Source organism: Eptatretus burgeri, chromosome 12 (genome assembly GCF_056783735.1).
Source record: "Eptatretus burgeri isolate ZD-2024b chromosome 12, Ebu_testis_v1, whole genome shotgun sequence".
Classification (NCBI taxonomy): Eukaryota; Metazoa; Chordata; class Myxini; order Myxiniformes; family Myxinidae; genus Eptatretus; species Eptatretus burgeri.
Window position 1 is genome coordinate 28,719,123 of NC_140972.1, and position 21,249 is coordinate 28,740,371.

At 44.0% G+C, this 21,249-nt stretch overlaps 2 protein-coding genes across 4 annotated transcripts in view; one reads left to right on the plus strand and one right to left on the minus strand.

Moving 5' to 3' along the window:
* Window positions 1-4,397, plus strand: part of LOC147015329 (transcription factor Jun-like) — a 52,612-nt gene extending 48,215 nt beyond the window's left edge. For both annotated transcript variants that reach the window (XM_085850000.1, XM_085850001.1), the window contains exon 4: window positions 2,210-4,397. In XM_085850000.1, coding sequence (XP_085706126.1) covers window positions 2,210-2,356 — 147 coding nt within the window. In that variant the 3' untranslated portion in view covers window positions 2,357-4,397. The remainder of the gene's footprint in view (window positions 1-2,209) is intronic.
* The window catches only part of ALG14 (ALG14 UDP-N-acetylglucosaminyltransferase subunit), a 20,525-nt gene continuing 3,365 nt past the window's right edge, over window positions 4,090-21,249 (minus strand). Inside the window, exons 3-4 of one of the 2 annotated variants that reach the window (XM_085850003.1) lie at window positions 10,831-10,953; window positions 4,090-6,501 (exon numbers count right to left, since the gene is read on the minus strand). In XM_085850003.1, the coding sequence (XP_085706129.1) occupies window positions 6,229-6,501; window positions 10,831-10,953 (396 nt within the window). In that variant the 3' untranslated portion in view covers window positions 4,090-6,228. Of the gene's footprint in view, window positions 6,502-10,830; window positions 11,056-21,249 lie in introns of both variants that reach the window. The other variant, XM_085850004.1, reaches the window with a different exon arrangement.

Sequence of the window (21,249 nt, forward strand, 5' to 3'; positions counted from 1 at the left end):
CAGACACGGCACAAAGCACACGTATAGTCAAACAGAATCAGAATGCACATAAAGCAATTTAAAACAACAACAATGCAGAGCTATGACCGAATACGCGAACACACGGCAACACTTAAAACAATACTACTTGACGGACGGCGCCACCCACAGACATTTACACCAAACCCCAAAAGAAAATGGAAGTGCGACTTCCATGATCGCGTCGAGTCCTCCTTTTGCGACCGCAACTCTGAGCCCCTCCGGCGTGGTCCGCGAGCTCGTTCCGCTCGTGTGGTCCGCTCGACGGTACGGACGGGGTTTTAGGGAAACGGATGGGGTTTGTTCGGCGCTGTTTTCCGCGCTCGCGCACGGATCAAAGAAGCAAGGCAGGAACAACAAGCTCGCGACTCGAACCGGAAGACGACCATGAACCGGAAGACGACCATGAACCAGAAGACCAACATGAAGACCAACCCTCGACCAACCACACTCGACCAACTCAAGGTCCGTCCTGTCCGCCTTTTGTAGCGCGGGGCTCCGCGTTTCGCTCAGCACCGTTTTCGGCCCCGCCTCCCTTCGAGCTTCTTGGAGAAGCCTCTCGAAGGGGGGCGTGACCTCTCGCTCGCCCTCCACCCCGCGCCGTGCGGGGGCCGGGGCCGTCAGTCTTGGCTCAGAGCCAGGGAATTATTCCCCCAAAATCAGACCCCTCCTTTACATGACCTTTGACCCCTGCTCGGATCGCACCTCCCCCACACCGAGCGTGGAGAATTTCGACGGGAAAAACAGGCAGGAAAACCCCCAAGCATCGTTGTTGGTTTTTGTTTGTTCCCTGAGATCGTAACCGCACAGGGCCTACTGAATGGCGAGTGGCAAAGATGTGGTAGCGTAGATGGTGGAGGTGGCGTGGTTGTAGTGTGGTTGGCGCTGTGGTGGGGATGGCGTGGTTCTTGAGATGCTGTTTGTTTGAAATAAACGATAGAACAGAAAAAATGGCTAACTCAAAGCGTCGCAGCCAGAATGAATCACATTAATTCCCTCTAAACAACGGGTTTGGGGCTAACTACACATGTACTTAAGAGATACCTCACCTACGGGACCTGGATGGTGGTTTGCGAATTTCCACAGCCGTAACAATATCATCCTTCCAGAGATGAAAACCAGGTGCGTAAAATGGACTCCATTGAAGCATGTTATCATTTTCAGGAACTCTTGCTTCAAGATTGTCAAATCATATTTAAAGAAGTGACGGTCAGGATTATCGCAGTCATGTGAGGATCTGGGGAAAAGAAAGATTGTTGAACTGGTACATGTCTTCACAGAGGAGCATAATCTGAACCAACATCTTCAGCATTTTCTTCAGGAAGCTTGCACTTTCTTGGAACAAATCATTGCTGGAGATGAAACCTGGTGCCACAACTACAATCCAGCACTCGACTCGTTCAATAAGATGAAAAGACTACTCCATATCTGAAAAAAGGCCAAACACCATCAAAGTGCTTTGATTATCTTTTACAACCACATTGGCATTTTCCTCCACTGGGAAGTTAGTTCCATTGGGTTTATCAGTACATGGAGATGACCATATCGTTTTGCATTATCATTATGAGATCTGCAGTGGAAAAAAAAAAAAACGAGTCCAGCACTTCCTCCACAATTATGCTGTACCACATGCAGAACACAACACCAAAGTCTTGGACGTGACACTTTTTGCCTCATTCACCACATATTCACTGGATTTAAGTGCATGTGATTTTCATTCCTTCTTAAAATAAATAAACAAACAAATAAACAAACAAACCGAGCATGTTGAAGTCAATGGGTATCCAATGGTACTGTCTACTGTGTTATGGGGTGACATTTTAGGATCACCCTCGTATATGTCATGTTGCTTTATGGTGATTAGTCCCCTACCAGTTTCACTAGAGAGGACAGTTTGCTCTGTCTGTCCGTCCCACCTGTGGTTTTTCAAAGATTTTTTTTCTCATACCCTTTAACATATTCTTCTGAAACTTGGTACATGACGTTATTATAAGAACAAGTTCGAAATTCAATTTTTCACTTTTTCAATTATGCCCTTTTTGTACTTAGAAAATATCACATCAACTTGGAAAATAGCAAAAAATTATATATTTTCTACATGGAAAATGTCAACTTTCATTACTTGACCTTCATTTTAACCTTTTCCCTTCACCCATTTCTCCATTCACTGTTTTGTCCTGGTTTGTGGTAGGTGAAGGATCTGCGCAGCCAGAATGGGGAGCTCGTAGCTGTTGCAGGAGCACTGCGCCGTCAGGTCGCTGCACTCAAACAGCGGGTAATGTATCACGTGACCAGTGGTTGTCATCTGATTCTCTCCCAGCAGCTCGAGCCTCATTGAACTTTTAACTCCCAAAATCTGCATGGCTTATCAAATATGCAGCTTCACAACCTGCTCAACTTCCACAATTTGTAGATCATATCAGTGTAAATACCATGGTATTTATTGTTTTTTTTCATTAAATGCCAGCATTGTTGCTGAATATTTCCATGATACTTGATGTTGGAATATACTTCTCAAAAAAGTTGAGGCTTGTATTTTTTTTTGTTATATTTTGTTTTACTAGTACGTGCCCGTAAAAAATAATAATAATAATAAATAAATAAATATTCAAACCGCGAGCAACAAACAACAACCATTTGGCCGTTTCTTCACTCTCGAGTGCCCGGACGTGCGTGGCCAGGAAGTTCGAATATGATTTACAGTTACGATTATTCGCAATTTAGTTTTAATACCCAATTATTCAATTAGCGCCAACATATTTTACCTTTTCGCAATGTCGTGGCAAGGAAAAACAAAAAGAGAGTAGAAGAGAGAGAGAGAAAAAAAATTACTTCCTGGTTCGGAGCACACCAGCACTCTGATGTTACCGAAATTTATGCACCGTCTCATATTGAAACGATCATAACTTGGGGCATTGTGTTCATCTATAAATGCGCATAAGAAATCGAGAAATTATTAGAATACACGAAGTCATCACTCTCCAGAAGTCTGTACGTTGTAACCCGTAATGGGGAACGCGGCTGAGCTTCCCTTCCCCATCGGCCACGCCCACGCAACAACGTGTCTTGTCATTGGTTTGGTAAATAAATGGCCATAACTTGGGAGGCACTTGTCCGATTAATATCAAACCTTGAAAAGGCACATCCTCAGGTCCCCAGCAATATACCTGGCAAGTTTCAATTAGATCGGAACAGCGGTCACACACACACACACACACACACACACACACACACACACACACACACACACACACACACACACACACACACACACACACACACACACACACACACACACAATGCTGGAATTATAGATAGATTGTACGTTCAAACATGTTCATGTTGTGGTTGAGGAGGATGAGCACATGAGTCCGCCATCAGCAGTCAACTCGTTTTTGAGAATGACTCATTGCAAGGAGAGTTATTTGTCTGAAGGGAGCATCGAGCACAAGCTTTTTCACGGAAGGTTAACCCAATACGTGAGGGAACACCTCTTCCACAGTGATGGCACACAAATACTGGTGGTGAATGATCTACCGGTGGTAGTGCTCAAGCACGCTGAAGGCGACAGTTACTTTTGGTATCTGCCTCTCCTGCCCTGATCGCTTCTGCCAGAGAGAATTCACAAAGCACTGACACACACTATGCATGCCTATCCTCTGCTCTCTCTTCCAATTTCTGTACATCAATGCCAGTGGCCCTGAGAAGTCTCTTCTACAGTCCAAGTAACGCAACCGTGGTCCCTAATGTTGCGTTGCCCCTGGAAAAGCACACAACATAATACAACCTTTGGCAGCCCCCCCCCATTCTGACCATGTGACCAGTCCAGGTGAGCTGCTGCTTTAGTAGCATAATTTCAATGCTCGGCATAAGAGCCCGCTTTAGAACCTCGTTTGTCACAACTTGACCCCACATTGATCTGAACACCATAAATGTCACTGGAAGCCAAAGTTAAGCTGTCATGCAAAAACATGGCTGTCTGCAATAATTATGCAAATTGGAAAATATTCCAGTCTACAAATGATCACAGATGAGCTTACAATAGGCCAAATATAAAAAACAAAATACCACTTGATAGTCCAGATTTATTTATTTTTGTAAAGGAAGGAGGAAGCCCATATTTGTTATTATTTTTTTTGAAAATGGCCATGGGCCTTCAGTACCCGACATGTCAATTTTTTACCTCCTCATCCCTCCCACCCCCTCCCCCCCCAAAAAAATGACATGAGTCATTTCCCAAACATGTCAATTTTCTACCCCCAAACAAATATGACGCGAGTATACCTGTCACGTCATGTACACACTCACCAAGTGTATTAAAATACAATCCACAGTTTTAAACAAATATATAATAAATGCATGGCGAAATACAAAAAAAAGACACACTTTGTGCATATTAAAATTATTGACTCTGCCATCTTCCTATATTGATCTACAGTAAAAATTTAATACACAGACTTACATATGTGGGATGTGGACTCACCAGTGCTCCCTGGTCCAACTTGGTAGAAGTTCAGTAGAAGTTATAAAAACTCAGCATCAACAGGGCGAAAGTGATCGATTCAAAGAATGGTGCAAGAGTCGTACATGAAGATATGGATTTTAAAGGTTTTTTTTCCGGGACGTTTGACAAAATAACAGAAAATTAAAAAAGAGGTGGGTTCAAAAAAAGGAAGTGGGCGGGGACGATAAACTGGTATTTTTTTGTTTATTTGGCCTTAATGGCCAAATGACCACTATTGGTGCCAATACAAGCTTTACATTTTGTCAACGAAATCGGACAATCCAGATTTTGCTGTGGGATGTTGTGCCAATCTTCAAGGAGGGCCCCTTCCAATTGATCATGAGATGAGAGACTTCCTGACCACAAATACGATCAGATCATGAACCATGCTCTGCAGAGCGTCAGTGCTGCCGAAGAAGTTAATGGCTATGGTTACAAGCTGGATGGTTCACCATTCTGACACAAGGCAGGGCAGGAATCTGGAATTTGGCCAGCGTTCCGGTGATAGCTCGGCTACTCTTTGTGAAGGTCATTATGGGATCTTTAATGCGCATTCGAGGGATGGCACACACATTGATGAATCACCCTCCCTGTGAAATACCAAGGTGATAGTTTATAGCTTGGCTGAGAATCAAATCCCGGCGAGACGACAGAGAGGTGAGTGTGCACACCTCTAGGCCATCCTTTCTGTCTGCGCAACAAACATGCCTTTGTAGAATATGCCGTGCATGTTCAATCGGACAAAAGTCTGGAGATTGTACAAGCCACTCCATGCGAGTCATGTGGTTGCGAATGGCAGCATTGACAACATGTATACTGGATGGGTGTTATCATCTATAAAGTGAAGATCTTGCTGTTGGGCCAGTTAAATGACTGTAGGTGTAATTATCTCATTCCTCTTTCTGACACTAGTGATAGGATCCTTTCAAATGAAAAAAAAAATCAGTTATTTTGCCTACCTGAATGCCAGGCCACACCATCAGACTACCCCCACCCCCCCCAACCCCTCAAAACCATCAAGGTACCCTCTCAAGTTGTGCTGTCACCCAATGCTTGCAGTGCTTTCAGTGAGACTGTTAGAAAGATATGGAGCAGTGGTCTTCTGGACTAAATACTAATGGCTTGCCCCAAAATGTCTGGGTCAAAATTAAATGATTGAATCCTCTATGCAGGTCATTCTGGAGAAATTGTGCTGTGGAAAAGTCGTTTCTTCTGGCAAGGGTGACCAGTTAAGGATACCCCCGAGGGGTTGTAATACTTGGCTGACCTTAATGTGGTGTCTCTGTGAACTGTCCTGACTGGTAATACCTTGTTAGTCCCCTATAAATGGCACAATTAATGTACTGAGAAGCAACACAAATCAGTCTCCCCCCCTTGAACCATCTCAATCATGTGAGGCAACTAGTTTGATGTTAAATGCTTAGCCATGCTTAAACTGGCAGACAACAATTGGTGGCCATTATGTAGAAGGTATTGAAATGGTTTGTGTGCAGAGTCAATGGAAGACGTGGATTTCTCAGATCCCTCAGTTAAGTTGGCTCATACATGCTGCACTTCCAATTTCCTCATTGTTCCTGTACTCAACAGCCATAGTGTACACACGTGACTACAAAATTTCTGAACGATTAATCCAGTTGATGTTAATCAATTTTTTGAAAAAGTGCATAAAAATACAAACAATTTGCTTCAGTGTGAATTTGCTGCCATCACACAAGGCGGCCAAGGTAACAGGTGGATGGGAACTGGACCACAAGGGGAGGCCACTGCACAATGAGAGCATCGAGGAAGGGTCGGAGGAGCCAAGCCGATAGTGAGAGAGAGCGAACACGGCAGACGCTTTCCACAAACACAACGTTTGTAGAATCACTTGAACCTACTCTCTGTGCAAGGCCAAGCTGAACTGCAATCTGGCGAAAAAACGCAGCAAATACAAATGCTAAGCAGGGGGCCACACAAACACCTGGCCCATTGCACAGCACCTGTTGAGAAAAAAAAAGAAATATTTAAGGTTAACATGGGAGATGAGGTGAATGAGATAAGTTAATATCAAAAATAATATTTTACATAAATGTATTTTAGGCTTAATTCTGCTTTGACTGATAAATCACTGAATATTGAATTTAAATAAACATTTCAATGAATTAGACATTATCAAAGCTTTTCGACTTGCACTCCCTCGGGATAAAACCGTAAGCAGATGAAGAAGAAGCACCACACTCTCGTTTATAAAGTCCCCCCCCCCCCTTGAACGAGCACTCAACAGTGTCTCAGAACATGTAATTGCGGATTCCTTCACTTTCGCCGACGCCATCCGGTCCGTCACACACCTAAACAAGAATTCCACAATGTGCTCATATGATATAGCCAGTCTATTCACTAATGTCCCACTGACAGAAGTGATTGAAATCTGCGTGCAACTTCAGTATCATAGTGACTTGACACCTCCACCAATCCCTGAGCCTGTCTTCATTGAATTAATGAATATAGCGACCCGGTCTGTTGAGTTCATTTTCAATGATTCAAAGCGGACTCAGATCGATGGTGTAGCGATGGGATCCTCTCTTGGCAAACTCTTAGTAGGTTACTGTGAAAAAGGTGCTTTTGCAGATCCACATCCTGAGTTCAACCCTCTTCCATCTATGATCGGTACGTGGATGACTTCTTTACTGTCTGAGTCAACCTCAGCATGTAAAGTCTTCTTGGCATACCTGAACTCTCTCCATCCATCCCTAGAGTTCACCTTCGAGATGGAACGCTCCAGCGTACTTCCCTTCTTGGACATCTTAGTTGAGAAATTGGCCGACACTTATAAAACCACAGTCTACCATAAGTCTACTCGGTGGGACTCTTACGGTTCCTCTAGATACAAGATTGGATTGATTGGTATCTTGGTCAATAGAGAAAGAAAGATCTGCTCCACAGATAAACTCCATGCTGGAATTGAGACCATCAAGACTCTTCTTCATATATATTTAAATTCCTGAATGGTTCAGGAATTTGTATATAGGCTGAACGCGTTTAGTACATAGGCTACATACAGTATATGGGTTGATGCTGAACACACCAAAGAATCCTATAATTAATCGGACCTGGTAAATGTCCTGTATACCTACGTCTACCTTGGAAAGGCAAAGTGTCTCACCGCTTTGAAAACCAGATCAAACAGACTGTGTCCCATTCTTACTTTGCTGTTCAACCACGAGTGATTTTCACCACCCGCCGGTTGCTTCCATCAGTCCAAAAAGATGTTCTGTCCGCCTTTCATACAGGTAAGATTATTCACGAATTTCAGTGCCAATGTGACGCTAGGTATGTGGGCCACACATCTTTGTGATTTAAGGATCGCATTGAACAATACCTCCCTTTGGTGATAAGACGGGGTCAGTCAACCGAACAGAGCCGACCAACTCGGGCTTGTAAGAATGTACACAGTACGGCAACTATTCCCTGTGCCTCCACAATTGATCACCATTTACTGAATAATCATCAGTGTGCAGAACAATATCGTCTTGGCTGGTTTAAAATCCTGAGTAGAGGACGCAGTTTAGCTCACCTTCGTGCAATGGAGGCCACATTCATCAGGTCAACAAATCCTATTCTTTGAAAACAGAAAGAATTTGTCCCAACTTTATATCGATTTTGATTATGATGGCTTGACTGTGTGATAACTGTTCCACAGTCAACGCTGAGTCATCATTGCAAACCACCACCCCCAACTAGCCCTCAGCTAATTATCATGATGTTTCCACCAGTTTTTGGTGATTCATCTCCACCTAATCATTATTCATGATGGTTCATCTCCACTGAATCATTATTCATGATGCTCTTTGGTTCCACCAATCAGGTAATCCCATTCTCTCTCTCAACCAATCAACATTGAGGACATTACATTGTAACTTTGTAAAAGAAAGAGAGTTTGGTGCTTCTTCTTCATCTGCCCTGCGGTTTTATCCTGAGGAGTGCAAGTCGAAAAGCTTTGATAATGTCAATTTTATTGAAATGCATATTTAAATATTGAATTGCAATAAGCAAAAATAACTGTGGGAGAGAGGAAGGGGCCAAACAGACACATACAAGGTGGGGGAGGGGGGTATAACAATAGATCCAGAGAAAGGAATAGGAGGTAAGTGAAGAATTTGGAGGGGTATGTATAGGAGGTGAAGTATGGAAGTTGACAGTTGCTGTTTCTTTGCGAGTACATATGCTGTTCTCAGCTCCGTGAGATACTCTCCAACGCCAAGTGCTCCACACCAGATCTGTCTCCTATAACTGTTGCCATTTGTTCCCTGTCCTGTTAGTCATATCGATCACTTCCTGTGTCTTATTTTCTGAAGTTATTTGTTCCTGTTGGATCAAATTTGTCTCAGACTCTAGGCTAACTGCATGCTCGTAAGTCCTACATCTTAGTTCTCTTTATTCTCTCATTATGCTCATCTTAACCAATTCTCCTTTTGCCAACTCAAAAATTCTCAAAAAAAATTAAAAATTCAAATAAATGTTGCAATAAAACACTTCTAAAGATATTTCCTATCACTCCTTCCTACACCTCTACTTTTTAATTCAAAACTTCTTTCTTCAGATGAGAAACTTGAAAGGGCATTTGAAAATGTTTCATCTCCCCTTTACTACCTGTTTCAAATGCCTCTCTGTTTTGGCTTCTTTTCTACTCTTCTGTTTCCTTCCTGGTTTGTTTACAAACCCGTGCCTCATATCTCGCCATGATCAGACAGCGTTGCTTTCCTTCATGCTTTCAATCACCCTTCCATCCACACTCATTGTGTTTTGGCTCATTATATGCAAATTAATCAAGAATGGAGCAATAGTTACATGACCAGCTACCACCCCACCCCTCCCACCATTTCCCACACCCCCTGTTTCGTCAGTATATTGATATTCATGTTACTAAGTGAAGACCCAAGTTTCAGATCTGAAAGCCTGTTCCTTGGCTGGAGGTACTGACATTTGACTGAAACCTTAACCCCAGGCACATGTCAATGTGCCATAAATTTACTCCAGGTGACATAGAAAGCCTGGTGTTGGCTTAGGATCCTAAGGTCCTGAGTTCGAGCCATGTTGGCTGCTGAATGAACACCAGGTGGGGTTGACCCAACCTGTCATCCTTCCAAGGTCGACAAAATGAGTACCAGTGTACTGGTAGAGGGGCACAGGATCAGTGGCACAGCCGCACTTCCAAGAAATGATAGCTACCTGGGAGTCAAGCTGCCATACGCAACAACAGAACAGTTGACACAGAAGAATAGTTCAGGTGTCACATTGAGGCTGCAGAATATGTTATTTTCATTTGTTTTCCTTCTCAACCTACTCACCTTGGATTCATCACAATTGAAGGCGGTATTGTAAATTTTGCCCCATTCTTGATTGATTTGATATGGAACGACCAACTCGAGGCAGCTACAGGAAAATGATGGTGCTAGCTTCACATTCTTCTGGATTGGAAAATCTGCAACCTTTCCAAAACCATCAGAATTCAGCTTTCCCATTACTAAGTTTATTGCGAAGGTTTGAAGGACGGCCTTCTTAAAACAGTCATGAATAGGCTCATTATCATGTGTGTACAACTCAACCAAAATATGAATATTCCACTTGAATCAGCATGTTCCTACAATGACCCGTGATCATACCAAAGAAATGCTACTCCAAGCTTGAGAAACCAATTATCTGGTTGTGCTGGTGGCATGATATTCACCGTTAGGCAGATTCAGGAGAAAAGCATCGAGTAAAATAAAAACTGCTTGCTCTTTAGACCTGATCAAAACTTTTGACAGACAGCAGACCAGAGTTGTGGACACTCTTGTCAAAATTTTCCTTTCCCGACAAGTTCATCATCATTGTCAAGACAACTATGAAGGCATGCTAGCAGAGTAAGAGCAGAAAGAGAAACCTTTGAAATCAACAATGGAAGGAGGTGTGGCCCTGTTCTTACCCCAACTCTGGTATTTGTTTGCTGTAATACTGGATGAAACAAAAATGCCCAGATAAAATTCAGAACATCTGCCCAAATCTTGAATCAAAACTGTCTCATGGCATCAAAAAAGGTTGCTCAAGCAGGTAAGAACTGCTGTTAGCAGATGACTACTCTATTCACAAACTCAAGAAGATCTCCAAGGAATTGCAAAGAGATTTGCTGTACAGCGAGTTAGACCTATTGTGTTCTAGTATTCCATTGTATCAAACACGAACAAACCTCATGTATGAATTTTATGCAAATTATCTAGATTTGAGTGTTTATTTGGGGTTAGTAAAGAGTGCGAATGGCAAGTTCCAGTTATATTCAACTCAAGACATACCAGCTGAGGATGAAGATGGAAAGCAAAAGAAACTGAAGAGGTCAGAGCACGAAAAGTTGAAAAAATGGAAGTAAACCACGACTGCCCGACTTCTCGCGCACGTGGCACACGATGGATTCTCACCTGTAATGCATATCGCACTTGTCCCATCACAATAAAAAGAGTGACAAAGCACTTACTTGATATAATCATGTTTGTTTTGTTGTGGCAATTGTTAAAGCCAAACTGTGGATGGGATGTGAAACAAGACATGGATAAATTAACATTTCTGACCATTATATGGTTTAAAAAAAAACACTTGCTTGTGGTGCTTTCAGTATCATAGAGTATGGTAGTACTCTATATGTGGGAATGGCAAGGGGGGAAAATGGCCGTCCATTCAATTGTGTACAGTATTATATTATCAATGGCATACATTATTTTGTTTGTATTTTCTCACTGGAATTACTTGAGATATCTATGGATCAGATTATGTTTATGGTAATGGAGGGTGTACACAAAGGTGTAGATATTAGTAAAGAAACAGTGCAAGATATGGATTTCCCTGATATAGTGTGGGTGACAGATAAGATTAAAATTGTAACCACGTTACAATTAAAAATGGAATAAATAACCCAGTATTTAAATTTACGAATTAAAGAATAAAAAGTAAAACAGTGTGAATGAAGACAAGAAAAACTAGAGCGGCACTCATAGAGTGCATCGTGTCACCTCGCGCGCTCATTCTGAACAAAAATACAATCGTTAACTGAACACGCTACTATTATAGCCAACATACCCGTATCATCCATGCACTCTATTATGTCACATACATTGCCATTATCCTTCACTTTATTGCTTAATTATTAGGATATTTAACAACCACTTTTGTGCATATTAAGGCAAAATTGTATCAATGAAAGTAGATATGAAAAAAAATTCAAACCATATTCCCCATAGCAAGTTGATCATATGTATGAAGTTTCAAATCGATCTGTTAAGCGGTTCTGGAGAAGAAGATTTGTTACGTTATTATTTTCAATCCAACATGGCCACCAGACTGCATGACTGATGACATCATAAATTTAATTCTTCACTCATATCGGGTCATAGATAAGATTTATGAAGTTTCATATTTTTGGGAAAGGATTTCAATTCAACCAATTATGGCTAGAATATGCCTTCACCGATGAAGTCATCGTTATCACCCTATATACCACATGGGAAGTTGATGACACATGCCAAGTTTTAATTTTTTTGTTGAGCAGTTTCAGAGAAAAACTTGTTCAAATTTTTTTCCTTTAATACAAAATGGCTGCCATACCATGTGACTCATGATGTCAGTTGCCAATAAAATATTTTCCATCCCTTCTATGTTTAAAGTTTTGCATCAATCGAACAAGCAGTTGCAGAGAAAAGCATATTTAAAGTGAAAAAACAAAAGTTTTTCATGATGGTTCACATATCATGGTTCACATGATATATGAATTTAAAGATGTTTCCACACCTTTGTGCAGTTGTTAGTTCATTCCTGCACATGTTCTCGACCCAATCAGACTCGTACATGTGCAGGAATATATTTGTAAAGAAAGGGGCCGAATCTGAACCCATGGGTATCCCCACTGTCTGCTGGAGTATCTTGTTGCCAAATGTAAAGAAACCGTTGTTTAGGAAAAAAAAAAAAATCGAATGCTTTCTTTAAGTTTATTTTTTGAAAAACTACATGAATATCTATTTTCCTTTATAGACCAGTTTGCTCATTTTTGATGAACCCTCATGTATATTTTATTACCGCCTGTAAATGCTTTATCTACCGCTCTGTCCAATGCGATTACGAGCTTGTCATGTGGAATGTTTGTGTAAAATGTCGAAAAAGTCGAAAAGTTGATTGACATTTAGCCTTACCCTTGTTATTAATGTTGTAGATACTATCGATTACACGTTTGACATTATCAATGATCCAGGATAAAAACTCGCCTTTTCATGGTAGTTTTTAAGCATTTATAAATTAGTTTCATCGCCCTTGCAATACTTACTACCTGACAATGGTTTCAAACTGCATTCTCTACTTGTGATGATGAACCTCATCTTACAAAGGTTTTTGTGCATTTTTGGGATCCAGTAAATAAATAGTAAATTATGGTGTCTTTCTGAAACGAAGTCTTCTTGCTTTAGAATGATTTATATGGTGTTGTCATCAAGTCTATTTTATTTTCATTACTTATTTTGTAGGCCTTTGAGAGTTCAGTCTGGAAGCCCAATTCTTCCAAAAGTGTTTGAATGTAGAATGTTTTTCATACAAATGCAATATTATTTTTCGTTTTGTCAAATTGGAACAATAACAAGTTGTGTTTGAAGACGTTTTAAATAACGATGTGTCTCTGGATTGTTTAAAATTATTTTGAGATTATTGATTCTAACTTTTCTTTTTCAAATCAACAATTCTCCATTTTACATGTTTCTTTACCTCCTCCAACCATGAAGCCATTTGTGTTTTTGGTACTTTGTGTTTCTCAATTTGTTCTCTCATCCATTCTATCAATCCTATCATTGTAAGTTCCATTGCTTCCAGTTAATCCTTATATTTAACCTCCGCCATCGAAGATCGGAGGTTACCGTTTTCACCCCTTTCTGTTTGTTTGTTTGTTTGTGAACAGTATTAAGGAAAAACTCCTCGACGGATTTCGACGAAACTTGGTGGGGGGGGGGGTAAGGTATGGTCCAAGGATCATGCCATTAGATTTTGGACTTGGTCCCCCCCCCCAAAAAAAAATTGTTAGAGAAAAACTTTTTTTTTTGCATTTCTACATGGTTTAAGTGATTTCCAACCCCCCCCCCTCCCCCCAAAAAATGTTGGAGAAAAGAACTATAACTGTCAGCACTGTTGACATCATATTTAATGAATAAGATATTAGGTTCACTTGAGTGACCCAGCAGTATTGGCGGCAGAGGTTTTGCACTCTCCCGAGTGTCCCCCTCGAGTTTCTCTATAATTTGGTCCTTTTGTAAGTAATGAATGTAATTTTCTATCTTTCAATATTCTGAGATCACCTGTGATAATGTGTTTATGATGTGGATCTTTAAATACGGAATGTTCACAATTACAATGATGTGTGTTATTTAACCATTCCTCCACATCTATAGATTGCAGTTTCCTTATCTATCCATCCATTGGGACCATACTCTGTGCAGAGCGTTGGTGCTGCCTAAGCAGTCTCCTCGGCTATTGGGCACAATCCTGGATAGGTCACCACTCCTACACAGGACACCAGCAAGCTGGTTCTCATTTTGCCAACCTCAGAAGGATGACAGGCTGAGTCAACCCCACCTGGTATTAATTCAACAGCCAAATGGGATTTGAACTCAAGACCCTAGGATCCCAAGCCCACCACCCTATAACCATTAAGCCAACACCAGGCAGTTTCCCTATAGTTGAAGATTTCCCATAATTGCATTTTGTGAAGTGTACACAAACAATCCCTTGTGGCTCTCTCTGTTGTATTGGCTTACTGGCCTGACTCCACTGAAAATTGTAACCTGAAAATAAAAATCAAATCATACATCCACCATTTTGGTCAATACTTATAGGCCTCAGGCTTCAGGATACTGGTTTACATTTGAAGACTAACCAATGCATCGTCTATCAGGAAAGAAAGGTACGTTTAGATTATAACCCATGCAGAGTAAATGAATGAGGTCATGCATGTTATTTTCAAGAGCAATTAAGGCAGCAGTCTATTGCCTATACACTGCCCAAATAAAAACTTTGTACAGTTAAGAGGACTTTTGAGTTTATGTACAATTGAAAACTGAATAATGCATCGTCTATAATGAAAGAAAGGTACGTTCTGATTCAAACCCTAGCAGAGGAAAGAAAATAGTCATGATTAATATTTGAAGTCTAATTAAAAAAAAAAAAACTCTATCCTATCCTTTTGATGGTCTGCAATTCAATACACCGGAGATAAAAATGGAAGGTTGTTTGTAATTTCGGTTTTCACCCGAGTTTTCAAGGCTGAATCATGTGCAAATACAGGATTTATAAACAAACTATTTCACATGTGCATGGACATGTCTTCATATATTATGTTAAGTAAATAAATAATTTACATGACAATTTCTAGATCTGCTGAATTGTCAGTACCAATATTGGAAAACTCTACGTGCAGCATCTAACCCAATAGATCCAAATGTCAAACATGTCCTATGCCCTTGAGTTTCTTACAGGTGCTGGCCTACTAGTACAATAATACTTCTCGAAGAAATCGCAAAAGATATAAAGGTGCACTAAAGGAGCACATAAAAAACAACAACCACAGCCAACGAAAGCAACAACAACATCTATGTGTTCCAAAAGATCCTTTTTTTCACAGCTTTTACTTTATTTTACATCCGCATCAAAACTCACAGATAGATACTGTGACGTCCACGGGACTTGAACAGTCCCGCCAACGTAGAATGAGCCGAAACGATGGAGGCGGTTTATTTATTTATAACCCAAACATGGCGGTTCTAATCGCTCTACCGCAAACGGGACGAGGAAGGTGGCACGAGTCACTTTTCACTGAGTTGATGATGTTTATTTGTTTTTATTATCAGCAGAAATAACAAGACTCGGCAAGAAGAGGGATCCGGGGCGATTCGACGGGATGGTGCGGGATAGGGCGTGGGGAAAAAACACAGACAGTTCCAATGAATATACAGTTCTCAATCCCTCTAAGGCGCCAAACACACGCGCGCGCACGCACGCACGCACGCACGCACGCACGCACGCACGCACGCACACACACACACACACACACACACACACACACACACACACACACACACACACACAAAACGTAGCTATCTCTGGTGGTCAGGCTGGACCGTGGTGTGGACGCAACTGTCCCTGGATCGGCGCCGGACGAGCCGGCCTTGCTCTCGCCAGGGGGGGCAGGAGAAACCGCGGTGCTGTCGACCTCCTGGTCCTGGCCCAAGTCCGCCCACAGCCACCAGGGAACCAGCTCCCGCGCCAAGCCGCGAGCAGGAGAGGGAGGCAGGTCCGCCCGCCGCCCGACCCCGTACTCAGAGTCAGCAGAACCCCAGAGCCAACCAAAGCGAGGCACCAGGCTCGGCAAGGCTCCCAGGCACGATCAAGAACACGATCGACTCAGCACAACAACCAGGACGCTCTCTGCCGCCACAGCTTCCACACCAAAAAAACACGATCGTTCTGGTTGTAATCTTCTTCCTCTTCCTTTTCGACCCCGAACAGAACCTTTTTATCCTTCGTCCTCGTCACTCCCAATCGAGCCGTTTATTGGCCCACCGCCATCGCCTTCCGCCAATCGTGATCACGGGGCGGAGCCATCCGCTGCACTGTCCTGTGACGTCACGGCCAGTCTTCAGAGAATACCAAAAGGGGTTTACGCAGACACACTTACCCTATCCCGTGTCCCTATCTAATTACGTGACATTTATCATTTCCCCCTTGAAGAAATGAACATTTACTAGACAACTTATCACCACTGAATTGCTACTTATTACATCGAGATCCTGGTAAACTCGAACAGCATGGCATACCTAATTAAACATCCTAATTACCCTTTGAATGCATACCCCCCCCCCCTCAAACGTAACACTGCCCCCTCCTCTGGTACCGCAGCTCCTGCAAGGTATATCACAGGCGCTACCGTATCAGCCTTAACACTTACTGACTCATACCTAATTAACCTAACGAAATAAAGTAGGAGGGGCAATGGGCAGCGAGTCGCAGCCAACTTACCTATCCTGCTTAATGTACTACCCCCTTATGGCCTTATCCTCGCCTAAACAATCATTCGTTTTTTTTGTTTTTTTTTATTTTATTTTATCACATGAGAGCACTGAGCGAAGTTGCACTCCATCCTCCAGATCATCGCTCTTGCCCAGCGCTCTTCCAGTGATCTGGGGAGGGGAAACAAAAGGTTCCACAAAAACACAACACTTGTACTTTACATTCCTACTCTAAGCCTTAACGACACTATTCACAGGATATTTACACTTGACCGCCTCCCCCAGTGGATGCTAATAGACCCAGCGTTACCTGGGGAGCCAATTTTCAAATTTGCTTGCCCCAAAATTATGCGGACATCATGCCCTTGCTGCACCTGTCAAGTTGTGCGGGATCGGGTGGGACTCACACATCTTCACAACACTCACACCATGGTCATCATCACATTTCTAGGTCATGGTCCTCATTTTAATCATGCAGGCTGAATCCTGTCATGGCCGTGGGGTGGGTTACCACAAGATGATGGGGGCATCTCAGGTGCAAACATGCCCACAGGTAAGCTTTAGTCCAACCCGGACGCTTCTCCGCCCTGCTCCCTTTGATTCCCTCCCCCCTGGTAGCCATCAGCTCTAATCCCGTACAACACTCTGGAAGGGGTCTCACTGGCTCCTCTGGCCTTCCTGGGTCGCCAAGGTCCTACCCGCCTTGGTCGCCCAACCAGACCCTCTCCCAGTTGTCTCCAGACACTGTCACCATTAGCCACCAGGTGGTGAATCTCCTTGAAGGGGGTCGCAATTCATGCTCACCGTGAGCTTCAGCAATCCCTGTGAACAAGAACATCATCCCCACCCACAAAACCCACATGACTCTCCCACCCCATCGGCCTTACATGTGACACCTGCATTTCTAACACTTCACCGACCATGACCTTCCCTGTTACCACACCATGCCCAATAAAAAAACAATGTGTGCACCATACATTTCACTTCTTCACTTAAAACAACTCACACAGCACTTCTCACCCGATCCACGCACCAGCCATTGAACAGCCACTCATGCAAGCTTTGTTTCCAATTACCCACTGTCCCGATTGTCACTCTAAAACCCAGCAGAACTCACAAACCCATGCCAATTTTCCCACAATTCATTTTTTTCCACCAAAGGAGGGCACTTCGCCACAATCTCAGCAGCCGAGCATGGCCGTATATGCTCAGCCCAATCTAGTCTCCCCGACCCCCGACAGTGATCTCCGGACCCGACCTATGAAAGGGCATCAGAATAGACCTGGCGGTTCAGCAGGAGGATTCACCCTCTCCGAGTCTAAAAGTCTATTGGAGGGTCTCTCCATTGCCGGGTACCTGCAATATCGTTGCATGTGTCCTCTTCGCCCGCACCGGAAACAACTCCCCATAAAAGGCCCCCGTGGGTATAGGTGTAATGTCTCTTCCGGTTCCGGACCCCCTCGGCCATAATCGAATGGTTCTATTGGCTGGGCTGGACCCCGCCGCTTTGGCGCATCAACTACCGAATTACCCCTTATCAAACTTGACAGTTTCTGGCAAATTTCCTGAAACATTTGGGTAATGCCAATTTCTCCCAGCCTCTCTCCTTGATCCTGGATCTCCGCCTGTCGGACCGTCACCGATGGCCTCTCGGGCACCCGACCCGGCCGCCTCCACGAGGCCAGCCTGGCTGCGCACTCAGCCGCTCGGTGAACGGTGGGTGGATCCTGTAGCTCCACTTGCGCTCGGACCTCAGGGTCCGGAAGAGCAGCTAAAAATTTCTCTAGTGCCAGTCTGTCCCACGCCTCCACTGTAAGGTCCCGATACGCGATCCTGACTGATTGGTAAATGTCCTGTGCCAGCTCCTGCACTGTCTCACCCGGCTTTAATCTGCGGTGCTGGAGCTGAGCCCACACCAGATCACAGTTTGCCGTGAACCCAAACCGACGGCTCAACGCCTCGCAAATGTGGGAGCTGGTCAACATCCCCTCCGCGATCACGTTTAACACGTCTGCGGCTGGTCCCCGCAACGTTGCCACCAAATTCCCTGTACGTTCCTGCTCATTCCACCCGTTTAGTCGGGAAATGCACTCAAATTGCGTCAGAAAAGCTTCAACGCTCCCTGACCCGTCAAAATTTACCAAGGGGATCACTTTTACGGTGGCCCGCTTCTCAGTTTCTCCCTTGTCCGAATCCAGCCCAGGGATCAAACACCCTTGTGGCTGCGTATCCAATTTCGGAGCCCACTGTGGCCAAAGATGTTTTGTGGTGAGGGTCTCATGGGTCAATTTTGCCTCCTGTTCCAAACGTTGAATGGACCGATTCACCTCTTCCCGCAGGATCTTCTGGGCCCGCACAACCTCCTCCAAGGCTCCGTCGCGGGTTTGTAGCTGCTCCTCAACCAACCCGGACACTCTACTTACAAAAGACGGCTCTACCAGGCCTTTATCCAAGACTTCATCTTGGCTCATAATTTTATCTTGTTCGTCCAAACGATCCTCCAATCCTTTTACCTCCTCCGCCAAATTCATCCCTTGCTTCCTCAGCTCTCCCCACTCTTCAACTTGCAGCTGCATACGAGCATCCACACAGGCACGATGACGTTCCAGGCTTTCATCCACTTTATCAACCCGAATGTTCGTTGCATCAATTTTATCTACCAATTTTTTCCGTATATTTTCCCCCTCCAATGTAATTTCTACCTTTGTTTCCTCCAATCTATCCTCAAATTTACTTTGTATTTCTCCCAATTTAACATCCACACACTCCTGCATCTCAGTTTTCATTTTCTCCATCTTTTCCCCCAATTCATCCCTCATTAAATCAATCCGTGCACCCAACTGTACCCCCATTACCCCCAATTGATCTATCATTTCTGCCCTCAGTGTCACGAATTGATTTTCCATTTGTGCCGTCATTTCTGCCCTCTGTGTCACGAATTGATTTGCCATTTGTACCGTCATGTCCCCTATTAAACGTTCCAACAGTGTCTGGATCGTCATCGCACCAGTTTCCAGCACTGCCGGCCCCGTTACGGGCGATGAAGCACGGTCCATGCTCGGAATGGGGGAGGTTCCAACCCTACCCCCGTCTCTCCCTTCTTCCCCCGACTCGCTGCCAGACACGTGGCCTTCCTCCTCAAACATCTGCACATCCGCCATGGTGCAGAAGTCCCGTTTGCCGCCAATTAATTTAAATTTGAAAAATCCCGCCAAAATTTTCCCGCGCTTTTCTGTAGTAGTTTTATATTCCAATTCGTGGCGAGATTTTAATCTTGGTATATTCTCCCGATACCAAATATAATTTCGAGGGGTTCGAACATCCCACTTCTGACACCAATGTGACGTCCACGGGACTTGAACAGTCCCGCCAACGTAGAATGAGCCGAAACGATGGAGGCGGTTTATTTATTTATAACCCAAACATGGCGGTTCTAATCGCTCTACCGCAAACGGGACGAGGAAGGTGGCACGAGTCACTTTTCACTGAGTTGATGATGTTTATTTGTTTTTATTATCACCAGAAATAACAAGACTCGGCAAGAAGAGGGATCCGGGGCGATTCGACGGGATGGTGCGGGATCGGGCGTGGGGAAAAACACAGACAATTCCAATGAATATACAGTTCTCAATCCCTCTAAGGCACCAAACACACACACACACACACACACACACACACACACACACACACACACACACACACACACACACACACACACACACACACACACACACACACACACACACACACACACACACACACACACACACACAAAACGTAGCTATCTCTGGTGGTCAGGCTGGACCGTGGTGTGGACGCAACTGTCCCTGGATCGGCGCCGGACGAGCCGGCCTTGCTCTCGCCAGGGGGGGGGGCAGGAGAAACCGAGGTGCTGTCGACCTCCTGGTCCTGGCCCAAGTCCGCCCACAGCCGCCAGGGAACCAGCTCCCGCGCCAAGCCGCGAGCAGGAGAGGGAGGCAGGTCCGCCCGCCGCCCGACCCTGTACTCCGAGTCAGCAGAACCCCAGAGCCAACCAAAGCAAGGCACGAGGCTCGGCAAGGCTCCCAGGCACGATCAAGAACACGATCGACTCAGCACAACAACCAGGACGCTCTCTGCCGCCACAGCTTCCACACCAAAAAAACACGATCGTTCTGGTTGTAATCTTCTTCCTCTTCCTTTTCGACCCCGAACAGAACCTTTTTATCCTTCGTCCTCGTCACTCCCAATCGAGCCGTTTATTGGCCCACCGCCATCGCCATCGCCTTCCGCCAATCGTGATCACGGGGCGGAGCCATCCGCTGCACTGTCCTGTGACGTCACGGCCAGTCTTCAGAGAATACCAAAAGGGGTTTACGCAGACACACTTACCCTATCCCGTGTCCCTATCTAATTACGTGACATTTATCATTTCCCCCTTGAAGAAATGAACATTTACTAGACAACTTATCACCACTGAATTGCTACTTATTACATCGAGATCCTGGTAAACTCGAACAGCATGGCATACCTAATTAAACATCCTAATTACCCTTTGAATGCATACCCCCCCTCAAACGTAACAATACGCAATATGTTACTAAAGTACATCATGCTGTCTCTTCATTAAACTGAAGAGTGAAGTGACAGGACTTATATGTTAGTATAAATAAAAGGACGGTATCTATCCCTTTGTCACCACTT